A 25,223-nucleotide genomic window follows, 5' to 3' on the forward strand; every position below is an offset into this window, starting at 1 on the left:
GCATGAGCGGCGATGAGAAGGAAGCCTCTGTGAGGGAGCTGGACAGAACGTGATTCTGCTGTGAGTTTATTTGCCAGTCTCTCGGGGTTAGATCATAAATGCGATCATAGTGGGCAGCACTTGAAAGAGGGGCAAGGCACTGTGGTGCCATGCAGGAAGGATGGGAGGGGTTGACATACGAACCTGTGTGCAAAGATTTAAAGGCAACCTAGTGTAATCATATGTTATGGCTGTTTTGGAAGCATTTTTTTTCTTGGGCAAGAAAGAATTAGAGCGTGCAAAAGTTGTAGGAATTTTTGGACTTCAAAGTCAGTGGCTATGCTGGCTGAGAGAAAAGTAGTTTTAAAAATTACCTCTAAAGCATGGCAAGAATGTGCAGCATGTAATTTTAGGGCCAGTCCAAAGCTGGGCAGAGAGAGGGAACTGCATATGGTAGTAGATGCTGGCTGGCAGCTATTGAGGGAAGATTCATCTGTCAGTTCAGACAGCTTCAATACATGGAATGGAGAGATGCTATCTTGTCATTAGCCAGCAAAGTGTCTTACACTAGCCTTGCAAAAGAGTCAAGATGGGGAAATCACTTTCCTTTGAGAATGATAGTATCCAAGGTTCTGAACAGATTGCTAGCCAGTGTGCTTGCCTGCTCCTGGATGGTTCAAAACATCTCTGCCTCTGTTCATTTGCTATTTCTTTCTCCTGCTCAGAGCTCTGGGCCTTATCATCTCTCTGCTCAAAGCTGGAACTACACACAGTCTGGCCCTAGCATTAGTTAGAGCGAGGCACCTGCCTCAGGAAGCAGATGCCGAGGGAGCACAGAGAGACCTATGAGAGCCACATAAACCACCCTGTGCCTCCTAATCTATACTCTTGTTTCCTGGTATTAGTAGACCTTCATTAGTATTGAAGTAGGATTTAAGGCCAATTCGGTCAGCATGTGGCTGAGGTGAGGGAGGTGGCATTGTAGCCTTCATCTTAGGTTGCAAAAGAGTCTGGGCTGGCCCCAGATCTAGGAGTGCATGACTAGACAAAAGAATGAAGGCATGATTGTGCATCCCTGAGACTGAGAAGGTACTGAAGCCACCATCACTTCCAGACTGATCACGCATCATGTCTTCCAGTGAATGTTAGGGCTGTATACCAGCTACACAGCACCAGGGAGATGGGAGAAATTCGGATTTCGATGGAAGATGGTGACCATGGATTGGAGAACCCAGGCTTAGAGCTCACGGTAAATTCCACCATCACTCTTCCATTCTTGTTATCTTAACCCTTTGCACTTCTTTCAAAGATAACAACCGTACTTGTACTGTTGGCAGGAATCAGATGGAAATTCAAGAGCAACAAAGAATTATCACTCTTCTGAGATTCTGGGACAAAACAGCACTCAAGATGCTCCTGTCTGGAGGTCAGAGAAACCTCTTGTAAAGGAAGGGGTAGGAGGTAATCTCCTCTAGACTCTCCCACTGGCTTTAGGGTTGGGAAGGACAGGGTAATCCATACCCAGCATCCCTCTTCTCCATCCCTGGGCCACATAAGCCTCTTCCCACATTGCATAGCACAAATATGGAATTGTCAGCAACCCACAGGCCAGATGTGACTTCTCAAATAGCCATCCCTTTTCAGCCTTGCCTTTTCTGCATTTCCGTTTTTGCCAAGCTTATCTTCTTGATGTAATCCTTCTCAGGAATAAGACTGTGGCTCGGCCCTTTTCTAATGCAAGGCGCTTTTGCAAGTTGAACATCAAGTTACTACAGAAGATCATCTGGTGCATCTTGTATGCAGGTGAGATTCTCGCACACATACAAACAATCGACAAAATATTTGGGGGAGTGAAGAGCGAAGTAGCGACATGGTGATCAGTTTTGAAGTGCAGAAACGTATCATGAGTATGTGTCTCCGCAAACACATACACACCAAACCACAATGCAGCAATACATAGCATCATAGCCAGTGTATTAAGATCAGTATGAAGTGTTTGGAAATTATGTGGGTTTTGGACTACAATTCCCAGGATTCCTAGCATGGCTACTGGGGAATTCTGGGATTTGTAGTCCAAGCTTTCTAAGCACTGCATGATATCAATCATAAACACTCTTTCCGGGGAAACTTATCAATTTATTATCTGTGCAATATGCTCAGCCAGCTTGAACAATTTATCCTAATCCATGATAAAGGCATCCATGGTAAAAGTGATAGCAAGGACAAAGGTTCTTGGTTTTCTATCTGGTGATAAGCTACATACAAACCTGCTGATCAGCTGATTTACGTCTTTGCTAATGACCCATGGAAATTTACAAGGACTATGTAATTTTCTGTTTTGATTGACTGACTGAAGTTATTTGTTTAACACTCTCAAGCCACCAGATCCCATCAAGGTGAAGTACAATAGATTAAAAACATTTAAAACATTAAGTACATGACATGCTACTTTTTTAAAAAAATAGTTGTAAAACCACAGTCAATTAAAAATAACTAAGACAACTAGAGCAACTGACCTTTACTTTTGAGGAACCAAAGCAAATTTTATGGAACCCACCAGAGCAGCTGACCTATAATTTTATGAACCAAAATGCAAATGAAACAGAATGATCTTTGCTGCCCACGGGAAAATTTAAAAAGGAGGGACCCAAGTCTTTAAACAGAGGCTGGATGGCCATCTGTCGGGTATGCTTTGATTGAGAGTTCCTGCATGGCAGAATGGGGTTGGACTGGATGGCCCTTGTGGTCTCTTCCAACTCTACGATTCTATGGTTTCCCCTTAGAAAGGAGTTCTGCGACAGGAGCAGTGGGGCTGCTCCAAAGAAAGCTTGTACAACTCACGGATTTTTATGTCTCCTTTCTCTAGCCTACCTAGCCTACTTCATTGCAGCCTGTTGGCTGGATTTTGATCGAGCCTTGGCTTTGGTCATTCTCACCGGCCTGGCGATTGGTCTCATGGCCTACAGCTTGGTGAAGAAATGGTGGGGGTCTGCAGCTGTCAGAATGTTGAGCCCTTGTGGGAAATACTGCCGGAGGGCCTGGCCATGGCTGAAGTGGTGAGTGAAGGATTAGCCTCCTTCAAGATGATTTGCATGGCAGCTAAGAGGAACTATTTTCCCCCTGCCACCATTTAAATAGTTGGGCGTGGATGGGAACAAAGGTTCCTCCCCGACACATGTACATTTATACAATCGACTCTCCCCTTCCACAGGCTTGCCATCTGCAGATTAGAGCATCTGCAGATGGACCTGCCCTGATCTCCTCAGTGGTGGTGCATGCATGCGGCCGTGCGCCATTGGGAACAATGGGACTTGAGGTCTCATAGATTTTGCTATCCACGGGGGGATGAGGTGGTAGTGGTCCAGAAGAGAACATGGATACAAAGAACTGACTGTATATGCTTGTGACAATAGTCAGTATATAGACCCATCCATTATTGCCAGAGGTGTGGCCATGGAGTGATGTATCTGCTCTGGATTTTAGTCTGACCTCTAAAGAAACTATTAAACTGTGGGGATAGGGTTTTCATATAAAGTTCAGACTTTAACTTCAGAAACCTGCAGCAGATTGACCAAGCACCACTCCTTATTATGCGGGTCCTCTAAAAAAAATTTAAATATACCAAAATGTACAAAATTTGGAGTGTTACATGGCATGTCCCACCCAGAATCCTCCTAAATATCTAAAGTGCTGTCACAGAGAGGAAGGTGAAGATTTGTTCTCTGCTACTGCAGAAAGTAGGACTGGGTCTAATGGTTTTCAATTACAGGAGGCTAGATTTCAATGGAACATTAGAAGGAACTGCTTGATAGTAAGAGTGGTTCAGCAGTGGAACCAGTTACTTAGAGACATGGTGGAGTTTCTTTCTCTGGGCAACTTCAAAAAGAGGCTGAAAAGCTACCTGCAGAGAGGGTTCTGGCTGAAGTTCCTGTATTGAGAGGAGACTCAATGGTTTATGACAGCCCTTCTGGCTCTATTATTCTATAGAATCATAGAGTTGGAGGAGACCGCAAGGGCCATCCAATCCAACCCCTGCCATGCAGGAAATTTAAATCAAAGCATCTCCAACAGATGGCCATCCAGCCTCTGCTTAAAGACCTCCAAGGAAGGAGACTCCACTACACTCCGAGGGAGTGGACTTTATCACATGGGGAAATCAGAGGAAAATCAGGGGTTTAAACAGTGATTATCCCATAAAAATTGCACAATCACGATTAAGATGTTCACACAACGTCGCAATTAAAACACCATTATCCCAGGAATAACCAGCAAATAAACAGCAACAAATGATTCCCTGGATAATGATGCTTTAATCATGATGTGTGTGAAAATCTTACTTCACAGGATAATCACTGTTTAAACCCCCGATTTTCCCCCGTGTGATAATAAACTCCTATGTTTCTGGGTCTCAAATGTGTCTTGGTGTACCTCCATTATAACAGCAGTCTGCTTCCCTTGCAGGGTTTTGTGTGCCCTGATTTTGATTGGGCTGATCACGTGGCTGGTTCTTGACATGTCCCAGAGGCGAGAGCAGTTGGTGTCCCTGGGAGGCTTTGCTGTCTTGGTGTTGATACTTTTTGCTTGCTCCAAGCACCACAGGGCTGTAAGTGGCAGCATTTCCTTCTTTTGGGGCCTTCCAACATGAAGGGGATGAGAAGGACCATCAGTTTTCTCTTTCTCTTTCCACTCCTTTTGCCGTCCCTCCTATCACATTGTCTACTTCTGCACACTGCAATTGATATAGATTTCAATCCTACCTAAACTTCCCTGGGAGTAGCCCCTAGGCTTAGGATTGAGCTGTTATTCTTTTGTAACTCAATTGCAGTCAATAAAAATTGGCAGCTGAACCAGAAAATATAAGAACATTTTATTGACAAGTTGATTGGCGCTCTATATATATATATATATATATATGATATTTGCTAGAAAGCCAGCATGTGGTTTGAATGCTGGGACACTGGAAGACCAGGGTTCTAATCTCCATTCAGCCACAGAAACCCCCTGGATGGCTTTGATCAAGTCACAGCCTCAGAGAAAGTCAATGGCAAATCTCTGAATAAATATTGCCCAAAGACACCTGTGATAGGGTTTTCTTAAGGTTGCCTTGAAGTCATTTCAACAACAACAACAAACCTGTGTACTGGCAGTGGCCATACTGGTAGGACAATTCTTGAAATCGTAGCTCAAAATCCGCAGTTCTCTAACTATTTGTACTCACAATATTGCCTCTTGTATGTGCCCTGGGTTTCCAGGTGTCTTGGAGAGCTGTGTTTTGGGGACTTGGCCTGCAGTTTGTTTTTGGAGTCTTCATCATCCGGACGGAGCCTGGATTTCAAGCTTTCCAGTGGCTTGGTGCACAGATTCAGGTATGGAACCTACTGGTGGGAAAAGGCTGTACCTCTGTGACTGAGCTCACAGTCGGCATGAAGAAGGTCCCAGATTCAGTCTCAAGATATCTCCAGACAGGGCTGGATGGAGAGCTGTTTGTTAGTCAGATAATGTTGAGTTAGAGGGACCAGTGGTCTGACTGGGAGTAAGACAGAAGATTAATGATGTAGCAGGAATTCTTTATAGGAAAGGAGATGGCCATTGGCATGCAGCCTTTTGTATCTCCAGAGTCACAAAATGGCTTACATTCCCGCCCAGCATAGATCCTTTCCATTTAATTTTATGTATATATCAGTCTCCAGTTCGAATTGCTAGGTTTTGGACAGGCTACATCTATTGCCATGAGAGTGGTGAGTATGGATTTAATTCTTCACTAAATTTTTTCTCATAGACAGCAGTGAGTGATTACAATAATTTTCTTCCCATTTCAAGAAAGTCTTCAAAAACCTCATTTTTTAAAAAGACTATTCGCAATTCAGGATTTCTTCTGTGCAAAATTTGCATGTGGTTGCTTTGGGTAGAAAAGAGCAAGATTTTTTGGTGTCAAAAATAATATTTCAATGCAGAAATATTAATTCCCATGCAGAAAATGTTGTTTGCTCCACAGAAAACACTGTTAGATACACAGAAAACACTGTTTTCTATGTAAATCAACCATATGCAAATTTTATGCAAAATAAATCCCCAATTATAGCATTTTTCATGCAAAAAACAGCATTTTCTATATAGAAGTTAATATTTCTGCATTGAAATATTTTTGCAGAAGATGCTATTTCCTGCACAGAAAATGCTGTTTCTGTGAAGAACAACCATGTGCAAATTTTATGCAGAATAAGTTCCAAACTGTGAAGATTTTTGTCAGTTCAGGTTTCTTCTCATCAGGATTTCTCAAAACTTGAAAAGCATGTTTTATAACCATTTTTCTGGATATCTTCAAATATTCTTTCCATCCCTAGTAGTAGATCTGCTCTTGGTTTTACTGCTTCTCCTCCCACAACTGCTCTATGTTCTACAGCCATCCATGCGCTGGACCTTTTTTCCGCACCAGAAGTTCAGCACTTGGGAGAGCTCCTCAACTCTAGAGTAGCTGTTGGGGGAAGTAGCCATAAAGGGCAGATTTGCATTCCTGTGGCAATTCCTGTTTTGGACATCAGCTCTAGTAATTCCCCAACTTGTATGACCTTAATGGTTGAGAGTTTCTGGGAGTTGTAGTCCAAAGAAGGAAATTTGCTCAGCTGTGTTACAGCCAAGATACTCGAAAAAATCTGTACAAGATCTTGTCTGATGTAATCAGGGAGCTGGGGATGTTTAGCCTGGAGCCAAGAAGGTTAAGTGGTGATATGATAGCCCTGTTTAAATATTTGAAGGGATGTCATATTGAGGAGAGAGCAAGCTTGTTTTCTGCTGCTCCAGAGAACAGGACACAGAGCAATGGATGCAAGCTCCAGGGAAAGAGATTCCAGCTCAACATTAGGAGGACCTTCCTGACAGTAAGGGCTGTTCGACTGTGGAACACACTACTTCCTCGGAGTGTAGTGGAGTCTCCTTCCTTAGATGTCTTTAAACAGAGGCTGGGTGGCCATCTGTTGGGATGCTTTGACTGAGTTCCTGCATGGCAGAATGGGGTTGGACTGGATGGCCCTTGTGGTCTCTTCCAACTCTATGATTCTATGATTCTAATCAGGCAAAGACTCATCCAGATTCATTCTCTCCACAATCTTTTTCCTTATAGACTTTCCTGAATTACACCATTGCTGGTTCCAGATTTGTATTTGGGGACATATTGATCCAGGAAGTATTTGCCTTTCAGGTGAGCATTAGGATCAAGATGGGGACCATCTCATAAGCCCTGGGTTGAATTCAGTTTCAAGGGGCATGGGCACACAGGCAAAATGATAGCACCAAAAATAGCAATATATTTTAGCTTAGATCTTACTGCCAACGACTGATAGGAGAGGCAAGCATGGGAGGAGAGAGAAAACTGCCAAAAAAAAAGTTGGTGATTACAAAATGATGGTGTCATGGAGAAGGAGGCATGGTCAGCACTAGAAGCCCAGCAGGTCAGATTCAAGCCCAGGAGCGGGGTTCCATCCCTTGCTCTGGCATCCCCTGCTATGCTTCAGATCACCAGCAGCAATGTGAGTTCTTGGCTGGCACTTGCTAAAAATCAACATGTGCTGTATTGTCCTGTGTCTAGGTATTGCCCATCATTGTCTTCTTCAGTTGTGTGATGTCCATTCTCTACTACCTGGGAGTCATGCAGTTTATTATAATTAAGGTAATGCAACACACTAAGTTCTAGATACTGAAGGAGATGCCATTGAGTTCCCATTATGGAACCAACTGATATATTGTTATTGTTGTTGTGTGCCTTCAAGTTGTTTCTGACATATGGCAATTCTAAGGCGATCTTATCCTGTGGTTTTCTTGGCAGGTTTCTTCAAAAGGGGTTTGCCCTTGCCATTCTCTGAGACTGAGAGAGTGTGAGACATGCCCAAGATCACCCAAGTGGGTTTCCATGTCCTAGAAGGGATTTGAACCCCGATCTCCAGAGTTATAGTCTAATGCTCAAACTAGTACACCATGCTGGTCCCCAGTCAATAGGCCAGTCCTTTAACTTTACCACACATCCGCTTGTAAGAGGTTTCCAAATCCTCAGTGGCTTCCCAGAACTGGAAACCTCTGGATTTTAATCTGAATTTTAAAGAAATTAAACAAGATCCAGAACCCTATTTTCTACCACCAATACCACCCAGTAGTTTCAGCATCTTGGATAGCTTCTTTAAATTTGGACTAAAACCCGGAAACAGAGTCAGTACCTCGAACTCCTATTGACACAGAAGCTCCAAACACCCCTGAATGGCTCCAAATCAGAACTTTCTATGTTTGCAGCCCACGTGTCCTACTTTACAAAGAACAGTCCTCTTTCAGTAGATGTCATCTGTTGGAAGGAGTCCTCAAACCAAGTCCAGGTTTAAAAAAATGTTGAAAGGGAGAGCAGGAGCCTTGAAATTGCCTACCTCAGCGTGTAGATAGCAATCCAAGTATCAACTTATGGGTTACCAGCAATATTTCAGCACTACACAGTTATTGTAATTTGATACTACTTTGACTGCCATGGCTTCATACTATAGAATCCTAGGATTTGTAAAATGGTGGGAGGCATTGAAATATTTTGAATTCTATCTTGGAGACCTCTAGAGCTCCCAAGACATCTTTAGATCGAGCCAGGGCAGTTATAGTGACATCATACTGTTACAGCTGTATAGTCTAAATACACTCCAGGTTACTATGATCTGTACTATGTTGAAATGCATTGTATTTCTGCTTTGACAGTACACTCGTCCCTCCACGTTCACTGGGGCATAGGACCCCCGTGAATGTGGAAAAACCATAACTAACTAAAACACTATGGCCTGTTACAGACAGGCCAAAATAAAGCTGCTTCGAGTCACTTTGGAGGTATGGTATTTCAATGATGCATGCATCCTAAGAGTCCAAATGCCGCACCAAAGCCACGCTCTGGTCCTAAGGATTGGAGTGCAGCTTTGGTGTGGCTTTTGGACTCTTAGGACTCATGCATCATTGAAATACCATACCTCCAAAGTGACTCGAAGCAGCTTTATTTTGGCCTGTCTGTAACAGGCCTATGTTTTGACCTGAGAGGACACCTCTCTAGGAATCTCTAGATCCTCCAGTGCAACTCTGTAGTCAACATCTGCCAGACATTGACCATAGAATTGCACTAGAGGAACTACAAATGCCTAGTGGAGTGTTCTCTCTAGGGAGTTTATCAAATGGGAGGAACGCATTCACTTAAAGTTACTAGTTTAGCACAATTACGTGAATGCGCATTGTGTTTGAACTGGCTTCCCATTGCCCGAAAATAGCATGCCATTGCCCGAATTTGTGTGTGGCAGTCTATCACACAATAATGTGAAACCACATGATTGCGTATGGACTGACTTCCCATTGCCCAAATTTGCGTGTAGTGTGTTATCGCACAATAACGTGACACCTCATGATTGCGTTCAGATTGCCATTGGATTCTACTTCCAATTTCCCTTGTCTGATAAACTTAGGAGTCTCTAGGTTCTTCAGTGCAACTCTTGGTTTGCACTCAGTAAATTCTGAAAGAAGGGAGAGGGGGCAAAGTCTTGCTGTCAGAGCTTGAGAGGGGGCTCTGAGTAGTAACTGTAACTAGTTACTTTTTCCAAGTAACTTTCCAAGTTGTGCTGTAACTGACCATCTCTAATTCATTCTTACAGTTGTCCTGGCTCTTGCAAATCACGATGGGCACGGCACCCACAGAAACTCTGAGTGTGGTGGGGAATGTATTTGTGGGGATGGTAAGCTGGCACTTTTTCTTGCCCCTAGTAACCCTGGCAAACTGTACCCTTATTAATTGCAGCAAAACTCTGATCGGAACACAATCTATGCCAAAGATTGGTAAAGTTAAATAAAAAATTGGACTGCAGCTTCCCAAATCCCTCAGCTGGTGTTGGAGTTGTCCTAAAATACAGCATTTATTGTACTTTTCTCTTTGTCTGCTTGGGTGTTTTAGTCTACTGAGTTGTGTGTGCCAAGGATACAAAATCATTCTCAGTATTCCTTGTTCTTAAAACTTTGGAGAGCTAGGTCCTGGGAAATCCTTGGCAAAATTCTAGAACAGGGGACAGGTCAGCTCCCATCAACTTTTGGCTTCCAAATGTTGTTCGACTGGAAGTCCTATCCTCCTCAGTTTTGGCTTGGCTGAGTAAGTCTGAAGATGACAATTGCAGTCCATTTATATACTGAGAGAACCGCACATTGGCCTTCCTCTGCTCAACTGTATGTGTCTTTCTTTTGTTCTCCAGACAGAAGCCCCACTACTCATCCGTCCATACCTGAAAGACATGACAGTGTCAGAGGTTCATGCGGTAATGACGGGAGGCTTTGCCACCATTGCTGGCAGCGTGATGGGAGCATACATTTCATTTGGGGTGAGTATGTCGCACCAAGAAAGAAAAAATGATCAAATGCGGATGCTAGCAGTGAAGGAAACTCTTATAGAAAGAAGGATTATCTCTTGCCAATACAATAGGAAGCAATGAGCTGCCCCAGGGGTGCTTTGATTCTGTGTTCTTGCCTGGCAGAGGGTTCAGCAAAGGAATGAATTGCCCAGAGAGGTAGTGGGCTCTCCTTCTCTGGACATCTTCAGAAAGAGGTTAGGCCACTAACTGCTGGCGATGCTCTAGCTGGAGTTCCTGCACAGATGGGATTATTTCAGCAGACTGTTTTGGACCATAGTAACCCAATTTTTGTACTGAATGCTAATGTCGTGGATCAGTGATCAATAAGAATGGCTAACAATCCACTGTGCAGTTGCAATGCACAATGCACAGAGGCAAGGCATACAGGCCACATGCATTTGCGTACTACCTTGTCTACTTCAATGTGCTGCCACACATGCAACAGCCCGGCATGCGCAACTCTGCTTAAGCTGCCAGCAGCTCGATATAACTGTTATGCATTGTCCAGAGGTTCAGTACAACTTACATCTGTGCAAATCACTAACATGATGCTCTTGCTGCAGATTGAAGCCTCCTCCTTGATTGCTGCGTCAGTGATGGCTGCACCATGTGCTTTAGCGATGGCTAAACTTGTCTACCCAGAAGTGGAAGAGTCCAAGTTCCAGAGACGGGAGGATGTGAAAATTGCCTGTGGGTGAGTTGGAACACCTGAGACTGTATAGTCTATATAGCCTGTCCTGAATCCCAGAACTGCTATCCAGGTATGGTTGAGGACCCCTTCCTATTGTCAGCACTGAAGGAATTTCAGTCCAGCCAGCTTCTGTATATGGAATGAAGGGGGGGGGGGGTGCCATTTTGTCCTTGGCATTAGGCAGCCAAATATCTGGGACTGATTTTTTGTGAGTTTTTCAGGCGATGAGGCCATGTGCTAGTCTAGAGTTTATTCCTGATGTTTCGCCAGCAGTTGTGGCTGATATCTTCAGAGAATCCTCTGGGTCTGTATAATATACAACCTTCCCATTCACTAACAAGATGAGGAATCTTTTTCCTCTGAGAGCACTGGTATTCAAGTTAAGTGTTAACTGCCTTTACAGTTGATTTCTATATATGAAACGGGAGGAGACACACACACACACACACACACACACACACAATTTCTATATCCTTAAGCAAGAATCAAGAAGTCAGTAAGTTATGGTTTATGTTTTACAAGAAATCAAAGTCCAACTCAGGTGCTAAGTAGATGGTGTATTATTAGTAGTAGTATTAGTACTAGTATTAGTATTATTAGAATTCAAAGATATAGCCATGTTAGTCTATAGAATCAGTACATAGAGAGATCTTGTAGCACCTTTGAGAATAACAGTCTCAAAGCGTTAGTCTCAAAGGTGCTACAAGATCTCTCTACGTATTATTATTATTATTATTATTATTATTATTATTAATATCCTGCTCTTTTCCCAGAACTGGGACCCAGAGCGACTCGCAACATTAAAAGAACAATACAATTAAAAACATATTTTAGTATAGTCATCAGCCACATAAAGCAGTTAGAGATTTACTTTAAATCAATTCTCCTTTTAAAAAGTATATAGAATTTGGCACCAGGCTCCAGGCAAACCTTTCAGTTTTGTTCTCCCTTTGTATATTGCCACAGGGAAGAGAAGAATATCCTGGAAGCTGCTGGAAATGGAGCAGCCATCTCCGTGGGGCTGGTTGCAAACATCGCAGCCAACCTCATTGCCTTCCTGGCAGTGCTCGAATTCATCAATGCCACGCTCTCTTGGCTGGGGGCTATGGTCAACCTGCCAGAACTCTCTTTCCAGGTACTACCCGTAAGGCAACCACCCTCGCTGTGAATCTGCCAGGCAGGATTCTGTTTCCTCATCTCCTCTCTGTCTCCCAGGTTATCTGAATATGAACAGTGAAGTCAAAGGCTTTCATGGCCAGCATCCATAGTTTTTTTGTGAGTTTTTTTGGGCTATGTGGCCATGTTCTAGAAGAGTTTATTCCTGACGTTTTGCCTGCATCTGTGGCTGGCATCTTCAGAGAATGCCAAAACATCAGGAATAAACTCTTCTAGAACATGGCCACATAACCCAAAAAACTCATTAAAAAACTTTGAATATGAACTACTTGTGCAGTTTGAATTCAGTTTCCAGCAGTTGGAGTAAGGTGATGAGGGGGAAGAGGAAATGTGTTAGAAGGTATAAATGGGAAATTTTAAAAGCATCTGAACAAGTGTGGCAACAAAGCACTAAGCAGTACCGTGTCTGTCAAAACAGGACAGTTGGAGAGCATTTACTCCTCAGCTTCCAACCATATCCTGTCTAAGACTTTCTGCAGAGCCTTGTTGTTCCCGATGCTTTAATTATCTAGTAACTCTGAAAGACATGGAAACTGGAAGAAGTGAGTTAGTGTGGAAGAAGTAGGGGTGATCATGGGTGCCAGTTGAGGTAGATGGGGAAACTGGAACAAAAGTTCTCAGTAGCCAGAGTGGTTACAGATTTGCCCCTTGAGTTTATTTACCAACTCTTCTTCTTGCTTCCAGTTGATCTGCTCCTATGTCCTGGTTCCTTTCGCCTTCTTGCTAGGAGCAAGCTGGGAGGATGCGCCCCTTGTTGCTCAGATGCTGGGAACAAAGATCTTCTTAAATGAGTTTGTAGCCTATCAGCAACTGTCAACCTACAAGCAGAGGCGACTGGATGGACTGCCCGAGTGGGATGGCGATCACAAGCAATGGGTTTCGGCAAGTGTCCCAGATACGTCAATTAGGAATCATAAAGGGTGTGATACTGCATCAGGAGGCAAAGCTAGAGATGCAACTATGGGCGCCTCCTGTCTGTCCCTCTATTTACAGTTGCAGCCTCCCAAACCTGGCCATTTCCAGATTCGTGGAGAGCAGGTGGAACAGCCAACCAGCCTCCAGCTCATTTCCTATAACTGGACACACATCTTTAATCTGTGTCCAGCTATCAGAAAATAGCTGGGTACTTGTTTTCTGCTTCTCCTACTCTCCACCAACTAGGAAATGGCAGGGTTTGGGAGTGGGGGCTTTAAATGAGAAAATGGGCCAGTATGGTGTAGTGATTTGAGTGTTGCATCGTGGTCCATAATTGCTTGATTTTACATGATTCCCAGAAACGTTACTTATACCAAACTCTATCTAGCCCAGCATATCTGCTATGACTGGCCACTATTCTCCAGGATTGTTTCCCACCCCTGCTACTTGCTCCCTCTAACTCAATGGTTCTCAACCTTTGGTCCTCTGGATTTTTGAGACTTTGACTCCCAGAATTCCTGAACAATGAGCATACTGACTGGGACTCCTGGGAATTGAAGTCCAAAACATTTGGAGGCCCAAAGGCTGAAAACCACTGCTCTTCATGGAGATGTCTGGGATTGGTTTACTGATAATGTTTATTGATAATGTTTAAATAACTTCGGGATACTTTAGTCAAAGACCATAAATGAATGAATGAATGTCTGGGATTGAACTTGGGACCTTCTGCATATGAAGCAGGTCCTCTATGGCTGCTTCCCAAAATCATGAGCCACTTCTCAAGTCCAGCATGAATACCCTCTTAGTGTCTGCTTGAGCACTGGCTGATGCTCAGCTCCAGACTGTGTTACCGTTCATGATCTTCTCCATCATTAGGTTGCATAACATGATCTTGTGAGCTTGCATATCCCTCAGAAGCACCAGTCAATATGGCCAATGGCAAACACTGGCCAGAGTTCCCCACACTATATAGTTTTCAAACTATGGAAAAGTGTTTGACTTTTTTTTAACTACTTGGTATTTGTTGTCAGCTGAGGAATTGTTATAGTTACAATAGTAACTTTTCTAAGCTCAAACAGTTTTCGGATAAATTTCATTTCACCAAGTCAATATAAAACGGTGGTGAAATCCACTTTCCGCAGCTCTTTTCCCCAGCCATTACTCTTGAATCCAGTTCATAGTAAAACAAGCACAACATTTATTCAGGAAAGTCTGGAAAGTAATACAGAATAGGTGACATTTGAGAGAAACTAGAAAGAACTGTACAGAAACAAACAATAATGAGAAAGCAGTGTCCACCAGAGCATTTAGACTTCAACCTCAGTTCACACGGCTTATCCCTAGGTTTCAGGGTTTGGCCCTGAAATTTCAGGCCCTGGGATAGTCCTTATCATGCAGCCCTGCTTATTGGAAGCATGTTATCTGTCTGCTAAATCCAATGTGTTGTGAGCCACACTGGAATGAAATGGCCTAGCATTTGCCAGACATAGAACCAACAAAGCAAAATGTAATGCTTTCTCAAAGAACTAGGCCCTTCATACTCTAGCTCATTGGGTATGACAGAATTTGGAGGTATTAAATGAGCTAGTACTGAGTCACACTAGGAAACAAAGACTTTGCCTAGAGCCGAGTCCGTTGAGCCAAAAGGCAGTTATGCAATAGCTTTATTAGGACTAACCAAAATGCCATAAAAAGTTGCATGCCTTTGTTTTATCCAGAACACTTCATCAGGCCACTCATTATACAAAAAAGGGGAGGGCAAGGGGTGGAGGAAAAGAAACCAAACAGTCAAGAAATTAGGCCAGAATGATATTGCGGTCATAGTTTTTGGCTGTTTTAAGCCTAGTTTCACAATGGAAATTTACTGACATCTGCTAGAATCCTGGTGGAGATATACGCAGGCATCATCCTCTGCATTACTCTATTTTTTTTAATACTGCAGAAGCAAATACCCTGTACCTCCTTTTAAAATGCCTGTACAGCTGCTGCTTTTTCCCTAGGTGTGCGTCTCAGATCTGACTTCTCCCTTCCACAAATCATACAGCTTCGAGTCCCCCTGGTCAGCAGCCATGTTAACTGAATGATTCTGCAATTTGTTGTTCCCAAAATGCTTATCTTTTTTCCAAGCTCTTTCTTGAAATGCTCATTTGCAACTGAGTTCTTATGCTTCTCTTCCCCAAACATCCCTGCTGTGCTCATCGACAAGGAAAGGCACAGAGAGATACCAGCTATTACTAGAATGGGTGAAGAGGGATTGGTTGTAGTTTTCTTTACACTGATCACCTTGTCTCTTATTCCCCAGGCCAGGGCTGAAACCATCACTACCTTTGCCCTGTGTGGATTTGCCAACCTGAGCTCCATCGGGATTATGCTGGGTGGCTTGAGTGAGTTGTCAGGCCACTGGGAGGATTGCGCAGGGCTTGAGGTTGGGAGGAAACATAAGCTGAGGGAGAATACCTTGATGCCTTGCAAAGTAAAGCTGGTTTCCTTCCTGGTCCAGAGTTCACCAGTGCTGGCCCTACCATCAGGCAGAGTGAGGCAACCACCATAGGCAATAGATATTAGAGGCAGTAGTGGCAGCTACCAAGCTGTTCATTCTGAGCTCCCTGGCCTTTCCCCATTCTTGGAGGGCAGGACTGCCTGTCCTGCATCACCTAAACCAGTCTAGTGCCCGCAAGCTGTGCTGGAAGGCCATCCCATGACCCAATTTGAACAAAGGTCCAACTGCCTGTCCAGTCAGACATAGAATCATAGAATCATAGAGTTGGAAGAGACCACACGGGCCATCCAGTCCAACCCCCTGCCATGCAGGAAATCCAAATCAAAGCATCCCCAACAGATGGCCATCCAGCCTCTGCTTAAAGACTTCCAAGGAAGGAGACTGGAATAGAGGTGGTGCTATGTTGTCCATTGCCTCAGGCAGCATACTGTCGTAGGCTGCCTCTTGAGCTAGGTCCCACACTGCATGAAATTCCCTGACTAAAAAGGCTTGAAAAATTCATTTTTGGACCACAGACTCCCCCAACCAGCATGGCCAATGATGTGATCCAAAAAAAGAACGTTTCCAGCTCTTTTTAAATATCCTCAGCAAGGGCATTGCAGATATCCAGAAAGATCTGCTTGATAAGTGTGTGGAAGAAAATCTACACCTAGCACTGCATTCCTATCCATCCTGCTCATCCACCTCTACCTTGCTTTTTTATTCTCAGCATCCATGGCACCGCAGCGCAAAAGCGAATTTTCCAGCATTGTCCTGAGGGCTTTGTTCACTGGGGCCTGCGTCTCCCTGATCAATGCATGCCTTGCAGGTACAGTCTGGGTGTTTTCTATGGAGCTGGGGGAGCAGCAGAGGTTACAAAGGTTAATGGAAAGACATGTCAAGTTTAAGAACAGAGGTGACAGGAGAGGGGAGCCCTGAGCGAGCAAACTGAGGAGCAAACAGCATGGCTGAGTAAGGACTAGAACCTGGATTTCCCAAGTCCCAATCCAACTTTCTAGCCATTGGTACTTCAGAAAGTAAGGATTGGTCCATGCAGCAAACAAATCTTTCCTATAGAGGGCTTTCATCCCTCTGTAAAGGGTCTTTCTAGGGGAATAGAATGAAGGGCAAACCTGCTGGCCTTTCAGGAGAGATGTGCAGAAAGAAAGAAAAGAAGAAATCTTTAACAAAATTAGCAAAGGAGATTGCTGGTAAGTCATAGAATCTTAAGAGTTGGAAGGGACCTCAAGGGCTATCTAATCTAACCTTCTGCCATGCAGGAATACACAACATGCTGCAGACAGCAAAGCCGTGCTAGAGCCCAGCAGGTGGAGTTACCCATTCAGCAGTACTAGCATAGCCCACAGACATAAGTACAGGCCCCATGAAGAAACACAAGCCCCTTGGAAAGGTGTCGCTGATCCTGCAGAACAATCCACCACAATGTCAACCAGCAAGAAAAGGTGTGAGCAGACCTGAGAAATGTTATTTATTGATTTGGGATAACAATTTCCCTATTCCAGCAGCTGACATGCCTATATGCTAGTCAGGAGAGTTCTGGGAGTCCTGATCCCAAAATAGAGACCTTCCAAGCTCTGAGGGTGAGCCTGTTTCACAGCCTTTGCAACTTCTCCCAGGTATCCTCTATGTACCCAGAGGAGAAGTGATTGATTGTCTAGACTTCTTCAGCAGAACTGACCTCAACTCGACCAGTTATTCTGCCTACATTTGCTGCAAAGACTTGTTTTCCAGGTGAGCAAGCAGCCCCTTTTGAAACTCTTGGTTGTACTGATATTGGCAAAGGGTACAGTGCCACCTCCGGGCATCAGAGAGAGAATGAAGGATGAGGTGAAAGCAAACCATGGAATAGAGCTGTAGTAGAAGACAAGCGTGTTATGGCTTATCACATCCAATTCTGCTATGATAATTCTGTACCTTCATTCAGTAGCAGCTGGTGGTTTTCATGGCAGTGGAGTGAAAAATCCACTCCAGGTTTTAGTCTGAACTAAAGGAGTTGTCCAAGTTGCTGAACACTTTCCCTCATAGATCTTTGGCACCTTAAATGCCTCCTTTAAAGTTTAGTCTAAAAGCCATTGTGTATTTGCCACCCCTTGACATCTCAGTTGCCTCTTGGTTGGCATTAAACCATCATGGCATCACAGACATGTGGATCTTCTTTTTTCTTTTTTAAAAAAGAAAAGGTCAAATTCAGTGGTTCATTTTAAGTTTACATTTAACCAGGCCTCAGAAAGTACGAGTTGCAAGTAGCATAATTACGTGTGCTACTTACTTTCTGGCGTGTACTGAGAGTGTAACCAAGTTTTATGTGAAGAGTATTGCAATGAATGAGATGGACTGGTGTAACAAGTTAATGGTTTCTATTTACTTTCAAACGTTATTTTCAAGGGCATCTTTGGAAACATTTTAACACAAAATTTTCAAGTCTTATGCCATTCTCTTATTACAGTAGTCCTAATGCATTTTCTTTCCAAAAAAACAATCAATCGATAGAAAAAGAATAAGCAGTGCAACAAGTAACACAATTGTTTCGTGACATAACAATGGCCATGGGAATTACAAGCAAGTCTCAATTGACATTTGTGTTCCTGGATTTGTGATGTAAATTGATATTGACTTAAATGGGTGGGAGCCAGTTCCATAGGGAACCACTGGAGATTAGGAGGATGTGAAGTAGCCACAAAGTTAGCAGTTTTACTTAATCCACTATCAGTTTTAAAGAGGTTTTAAAAGATAAAAGATCAGAGTTGACCTTTTCCAGGTTAGAGATCCCAAGACTCCACTTGCTTAGCCTCTCCCACCAAAGGAAGCAAATGACTCCCTTCCAGCTACACCAAAACCTGAAAGATTCCAGTTTCTTCTTCCCCCTTACAATTCCCCTCTCAGCAAGCAAAGGAAGCTCCTTCCTTGCAGCAATGCCAAGACTGCCGTTGCTTTGTTCCCCTACTCACACCCACAACCTTGACATAAAAGAAACTCCATTCAGTAAGCTTTGCTTACTGCTCACCTCCACACAACCTTCCTCAACTACACAAGTGCACTGGGAGAGCTATGCAATGTGGGTGAGGTTTTCATTTATTTTCTGGAGAAGTGTGGCAAATTTGAAATGCTGAAAACTGAGGCACCACAAGTTGTGACCAGACAATTCCCTGTTGCTCCGTTTTTCAGTTTCCCTGAAATTCTTCCTCGGAGACATGAGAGCGGCCACCAGATGGCACCTATGCTCCTTGGAATAACTTTTACTCACACTTCTCCTTGTATTTAGCTACTACAGGTTTGACAGCTTTTGGAGAAAGTTGCTTTTTGGACAACAGCACCTAGAATTCCCATCAGCATGGATATTGGTCATTATGGCTTGGAGATGCTGGCAAGTCTAGTCTAAAAATGTAACTTTCCCAAGCTCTGGATTCAAAAAGCTCATACGAAGTCATTAATTTCCCAGAAAGTATAACATTTGCCAAAGGAGTGTGGCGTAATGATTTTAGTGTTGGACAAGGTCTCCAGGAAAAGGATCTAAATCCTCACAGTTATGGAAACCCAGTGGGTAAATCTGGCACGTTGCACCCTCTCACCATGAGGAAGGCAAGGGCAAATCTCCTCAGAAGAAATCTTCCCAACAAAAGCCTAGAAGAGGGTTGCCATAAACCAAACTCAGCTTGAAGGCCCATAAGGTGCTAAGCACTGGTTAAGAATGCTGCTGGTGATCTTCTGGATAGTACTGATTCTACTTCTTATTAGATCTACAACCTGCTTGAAGAGTTGTTTTTCCCCCCAACTTACTCCTTCCTTCCACTGTGCTAACATCAACCAAGCAATATTGGAAGGTTTCAGAGTTTCCAGGCCAAACCACTATAGAAACTGAAGAAGTTATTTCAATGATTGAATCCAGTCAATAAAAAGCAGCCAAAGAAGTAAAAGGAGAAGATATATGGTCATAACAAAACAGGCACAAAGAAAGCTATAAACCAAATCAGGCCATTGGTTGAACTAGCTCAGTTTTGTCCAATACAGACTTAGCAGTTTCAAGCAGCAGTCTTTCCAGACCTACCTGGAGATGCCAGGACTGAATCTGGGACACTCTGCCAGTAAGACAGGTATTCTACCATTCTTCGCCTCTCCAAAATAACCAGTTGTGACCCATGACACAAGACAAGGATTGGATGATGCCTCCCTTTCTTCTTACTCCTAGCTTCTTATTCTTATCTTTGGCTTTTGAATCAACACCAAGAACACCTTTTTATTATAGCTGGTGTTCAAGAGATGACTAACTGCTTTCCTGAGATACTTCCATGTGGAAAAGTGGATGCATTTATGATCTCAAATATGCTTCCAATGATAGAGGGCTAGAAACCAGGACTCAACATTCCTACAGTGACAATGTCCATCAATAGCGCCAAAGGGAATGCAGAACTGTACTCACAAGATTACCATACCTAGAAGAATCCCACTTGCCATCCTATACCAAATGTTCTCACAGGGATGCCTTTATTTTTAATGTTAGAAGCAGCCCATGCCTTCAAACATTCAAGCTCTCTGCCTTGACCGTGAACAAGTAACTTGTCTTTTAAAACAATGCTTAGATTCACAGGACTTTAAAAAGGACACTATACATACTATAAATCCCTTTAAACACACTGGCATTTACTTCCAAGTAAACATGCACAGGGTTGAAGTAGAAAGGTACCAGAATTCCCATCAAAGTCAAATAGCCCTGTATTGACAATGTAGGTTTCTGATCCCTTCAGCACTGGGGTTGCACGTCTCGTATTCTACTTTATTGGTCCTTATTCCAGCACACCTTACTTAGAACAACATTACAACTTCCAGACTCCAACCTACAGAACAGGGGTGCTCCTTATCAAAATTTTCATTGGGGATAGTAAGCAAAATGCTTAGCAGTTGTAGTCATACAAGAGGACAGCTAGGTATGTCTCTCTGATTATGTGTGACTAGGTCAAGAGTACAAAATTGTCAGATACCCTTTGCTGAAACATTAAGTTGCACGTCAAACACTAGGCAGAAATATTAGAGAGCCACGTTGATGCTTGGAAACTGTAGAGTTTGCGGCCCTTATTTTCTTGTCTTTTCCTCTCTTTCACAGCACTTTGACAACATCCAACGGGTCGCTCTCTTTCTCTGGTGTCTGGGAAAGTTTGCACTTCAGCACATCAGTCACTTATCTTCAGAAGTGCTGTGGCCACTACAATGCTACAGTCTGTACTTAGCAAACTGTCACTGCCACAGGAGCAAGTACAGTGCAAAAAAGACACCCCACTTGAATGATGAGAAACCACCAAGTTATCTTTAGTAGAAGAAGGCGCATGTAGTTATCCCTGTATATATAAAACACTGCAATATGGATCCAGTAGGGGCCAAACTCCAACTTCAAATGTAACCGTGAGGTATAAACCAAGAATACAAGAACTCTAAGGGTACACCTGCGCAGGCAAGACCTTCCTAGAACGATCAGTGCAGCCACTGTGGTTTGCTTATCTTGGTTTTGTGATACAGAAATATCTGGAAGGACAACAACAGTTTCCTGGTGAGAAGTTGAGCAGGGACCTATCAGGTGGGTTCCCAGTCATCAAGTGCCTTTCCTTGCATGGTAATGAGTCCTAAATTCCTTTTCACTCTTGGTTCAACCAGAAGGCTGTGTTTCTTTTCATGTCTTTAGATTCCTGATTCATGTTTGCCCTTCCATTAATTATACACATCACAACCATGCCTTTTCAGATGCAAATTCCATTCAGAAACAGGCTTACCACCAGGGAAATGGGTATTGGTATAAAGCTTTAGGGTACAGCACACTGTTGGCCCTTAACTTTCACAGTTAAGGGTGCAACCCCTGCCCCAGCAAAAGTGGAAAAACCATGACTATAGGATCATTTAACCCACAAATGTGGAAGGAAGACTATATTCTCACTTCTCTCAGAGTAAGAGCCATTGAGTTCACAAGGACTTAACACCTGAATAAATCTTCATGCAATTCTAAAGGGTTAGTTAGCTGGATAGAAAGTAGGTTCTAAATGTTATAGATAGGGTGAATCAATACAATTTACTGATGTACCAACTCATCCTTCAACAACCAATTGAACAGGTTTTAGTTGGGACTAAACAACAGTATTTCAGCCTAGTGTGGTCATCTGTGTTTTTTCAGGGGACATGCAAGAGTTCAGATCTAGTTACCAGTTTTACCACAACTTTGGGAAGAGGTCAGATTTCAGATGTGCGTTAACACCCCAACGCCTGAAAAGCCATTCACAGTGTTTCCACAGGTTGTGCCCTGCCCTGTTCTCTTGACCCTTGATCACTATATCTTGGTTTACACACCTGACTCTGCTGCCCCTCTGGTTCCAGATGACACATCCCATTCCATACGTTTATCTCCAGGGAACCTAATCTTTAATCCAGGAGTCAGCAAATTGTATGCAACTCCCAGATGTTGTTGGACTGCAACTCCCACCTTCCTTCACCAGTGAATGTGCTGACAGAGGTTGTAGCACACAATCTGAAGGGCCACATGTTGTTCACCAGTATTTAAGATGTTTTGTTAGAATACATGGCTCAAAGGGATAGGGCCTGCAGACAGAGTACTGTATGCTGTAGATCAACCTAGGTTTGTAACCCAAGATATGCTGATTAAGGATGTTCTGACAGTAGAAAGTGAGACCCTACATGTCTTGTTATATGATGTTCCAAAACAGAGTCTTCTCCACAGCCTGATTTAAGCCTTTGTAACCATCAAGATTTAAGACAGAACAGGAGTATTTATGTCAAATCATCATCCAAACTCTCAAAATGTACTAAACCACACAGAAAATGCTACTAACTGGAAGAAAAGTCAATTCCTGTATCCTTACTAACTCCTTGTTCATAAAAAGTGCTCAGTGTATGAAAATGATAGTGACAATGAACAGAAGAGAAACATATTATTTACTTACTAGTGTGGCAGTTTGAATAAAGCGAGGACTTCTGCCCAACCCCACATAGGCATTACAATTTACAATGATCAAGCTGTCTGGTGGGATTCTGGAAGCTGAAGTCCCCAAAAGTAACTTTTCTAAGCTCTGGAATAGTGCTATTTGATGATAGCCACCATGGCTCCAGGAAAGTCTTGGTTGTGGGGTGCATACTATAAATAGGAGGGTGTATACAAGCATGCAGGGGGGGGGGGGGACAGGGAAGCATGTGCAAAGTTTGATCCTGGACTAAGCAAGAAATTAGTCCAACCAGCACAATGACAAAGAGAGATGACACTGTGTGAGGTCATGAGCAGGTTAGGAACACATGAAAATGAATTATCTTGCAGGTACTGTAAGTAGCAGCAGTTTCTCAGGTGGAGGAGGCATTAGCCAGCACTCACTCTCTGTTTGAACCAGAGGTAACACAGAGGAGGCTTGGACCCCTCTGCATGCAGAACAGGGGCTTCACCTCAATCCCTTTTGTAGCACTATGGGAAGAAAAGTCAGGTCTATGTTGGGGTAAGCAACTGTGGCCCTCCAGATGGCTTTGGCCTATGACTCACACCAGCTCCAGACAGCACCACCAAGGGTCAGGATTGTGGCAGCTGAGGTCAAAAACATCTGGGTGGGCCAGAGCTGCCCATCCTGCTCTAACCCTCCATGAAGCTCAACTGCCCAGGCTTAACAATTTTAATTGTCCTGAAATACAGATGCAGACAGACACCATCCCAGCCTCCTCAGATGTAGTTATATCGTGAAAGCAGAGGTGGGTGGATGAAACATTCTCTTGTTGCAAATGCCAATGGGAGGGATGCCAGTTAACGGGGTTGAGCAGACAATGGTGAAAAGGCCTCACAGGGGTTGTGGCTGACACAATCAAAGGGAAAACAAATGAAGGACAAGACTTTGGTGAGGAAAGAGCTCAGCATCAGAGTCATGTGTGCACAGAAGTCCAAAACAGAGTGCTATTTGCACTTGTCAGTCCAGTTGTCTGGCCTTCAGCATCATCCCACTGAAAAGCCACAGGGGTGGCCTGTGGCATTTGTCAAAATACATCTACTGCACATAGAGAAGGTGTGCACACAGGCGCACAAAGAAAGGGCCAGGCTCCTGCCTAATATGCCATCACTGCTGGCATGCGAATACCATTCTGTGAGGCAGTATGGATTAGACAAAAGACAAAATGGCTGCCTTCTCACAGTCTTTTGTTTTTTCCCACATCCCGAAGACCTTTTTCCAAGTTTCCCAAAGAGCAGTGTGTCAGCAGGGCCTTCTCCCAAGGCACAACACAGCCCTTCCCTTCTTCAAACACAACAAAACAGACCTCACACTTAGAGAGGGGGAGCCACAGGAGGGCAGGCATGACTAGGGCATCCCCTCCCCCATGCAATACACGTTGGCATGAAGACTCCCCAAGCCCATTAATGCAGCTGGCTAGCCTTGCCATTGTCTCCTCCTTTGAGTGGCCTCACTCCCAACTGTGACTCCAATGCCCCATTGTCAGGGCTTTTACGGGCACTTTTGGGGCTCACAGAACCTTTCCTGAAGGCCTGGGGGCTGGCCAGGCCTTTCTTCGGGAGCTGTGGGCTGGACTGAGTCGAGGAGGTCTTTCTGCCGATGATGGGGCTCCGAGAGCCCTTTCCTTTTGGTGGCGGCTGAGGGATTTCCAGGCGCTGGAGAGCTAGGAGCTCGCAATAGTGGTTACACTGGTGAGAAGCAGCAAAGTGGTCGAGCAAGTTGGGACTGCAGCTCTCCTTCAGGCCTTGGTACCTGGCAACAGAGAAAGGGTTAGTACCTGGGCGACCCGCCCCTACTGCACTTTTACACAGAATTTGGAAACAGTTTATTTTTGGAGAACAGCTTCCAGAATCCTCTGGCCAACATGGACAATGATCATGCTAGCTGGGAGATTCTGAGAGATGCCATCCAAAAATTAACTTTTCTAAGCTTAGGTTCTACATACATACATTATATATATGTGTGTAGAACCTAAGCTTAGAAAAGTTAATTTTTGGATGGCATCTCTCAGAATCTCCCAGCTAGCATGATCATTGTCCATGTTGGCCAGAGGATTCTGGGAGCTGTTCTCTTATATATATATATATATATATATATATATATATATATATATTCAAAAGTTCCATGTATCCTTTCCCCACTTTGTCCCATGCACACACCTAAAACATAGAGTACTATACAGGGAGCACAGATCAAGTTGGAAGACAGTTCAGTGGTCCCTGTTCTTTGGCTCAGTGACTACAGCCAAGTACTCCAGGCCATTACAATGTTAAGACCTCACAGCCTTACCTCAACTACATCCAAGTCTTCTACAGCAAGGGCAGACAGCCTGAAGCCTTCCATGTGGTCTAGGACAATTTTCATAATGCCCACCAGGAGTGGAGTATGGGGTGCCACCTACCCCATAGAGCAGGTGGCACCCACCTTGCTCCTACCAGACAGATAAGGGGTGCCTGGGGAGCAGAAGGGGGCACAGGGCAGCTGGTAGGGCAGTCGGCAGAATTGGGGGTGCCAAGCCGGATGCCACCTGCTCCATGAGGGACAGGGGGGGAGGCAGCCCCACAACCAGGTCAGCTGGGAGTACC

At 43.9% G+C, this 25,223-nt stretch overlaps 2 protein-coding genes across 4 annotated transcripts in view; one reads left to right on the top strand and one right to left on the bottom strand.

The window, feature by feature from the left end:
* Positions 1–22,542, top strand: LOC149307254 (sodium/nucleoside cotransporter 1-like). Of its 2 annotated transcripts, XM_089538750.1 has the most exons (18): positions 1–60; positions 1,119–1,228; positions 1,317–1,405; positions 1,685–1,782; positions 2,846–3,035; positions 4,441–4,582; positions 5,232–5,345; positions 7,100–7,177; positions 7,565–7,645; positions 9,636–9,716; positions 10,224–10,349; positions 10,943–11,073; positions 12,037–12,205; positions 12,931–13,128; positions 15,464–15,545; positions 16,371–16,469; positions 17,278–17,392; positions 20,760–22,542. In XM_089538750.1, exons 2-18 carry the CDS (start codon positions 1,160–1,162, stop codon positions 20,881–20,883), a joined length of 1,986 nt encoding a protein of 661 aa, XP_089394876.1. In that variant the 5' UTR covers positions 1–60; positions 1,119–1,159; the 3' UTR covers positions 20,884–22,542. The 2 variants fall into 2 exon arrangements, with proteins under 2 accessions (XP_089394876.1, XP_089394877.1); XM_089538751.1 differs by lacking the exon at positions 20,760–22,542 and having other exon boundaries at positions 16,921–17,369.
* A 32-nt stretch (positions 22,543–22,574) lies between these two features.
* ALPK3 (alpha kinase 3) overlaps positions 22,575–25,223 on the bottom strand; it is a 52,164-nt gene continuing 49,515 nt past the window's right edge. For both annotated transcript variants that reach the window (XM_089538748.1, XM_089538747.1), the window contains one exon: positions 22,575–24,390. In XM_089538748.1, coding sequence (XP_089394874.1) covers positions 24,042–24,390 — 349 coding nt within the window. In that variant the 3' untranslated portion in view covers positions 22,575–24,041. The remainder of the gene's footprint in view (positions 24,391–25,223) is intronic.

The sequence above is a fragment of the Sceloporus occidentalis genome, unplaced genomic scaffold, assembly GCF_023333645.1.
Source record: "Sceloporus occidentalis isolate IW3139 unplaced genomic scaffold, rSceOcc1.0.p SCAF_9, whole genome shotgun sequence".
In the NCBI taxonomy this organism is placed as follows: domain Eukaryota; kingdom Metazoa; phylum Chordata; class Lepidosauria; order Squamata; family Phrynosomatidae; genus Sceloporus; species Sceloporus occidentalis.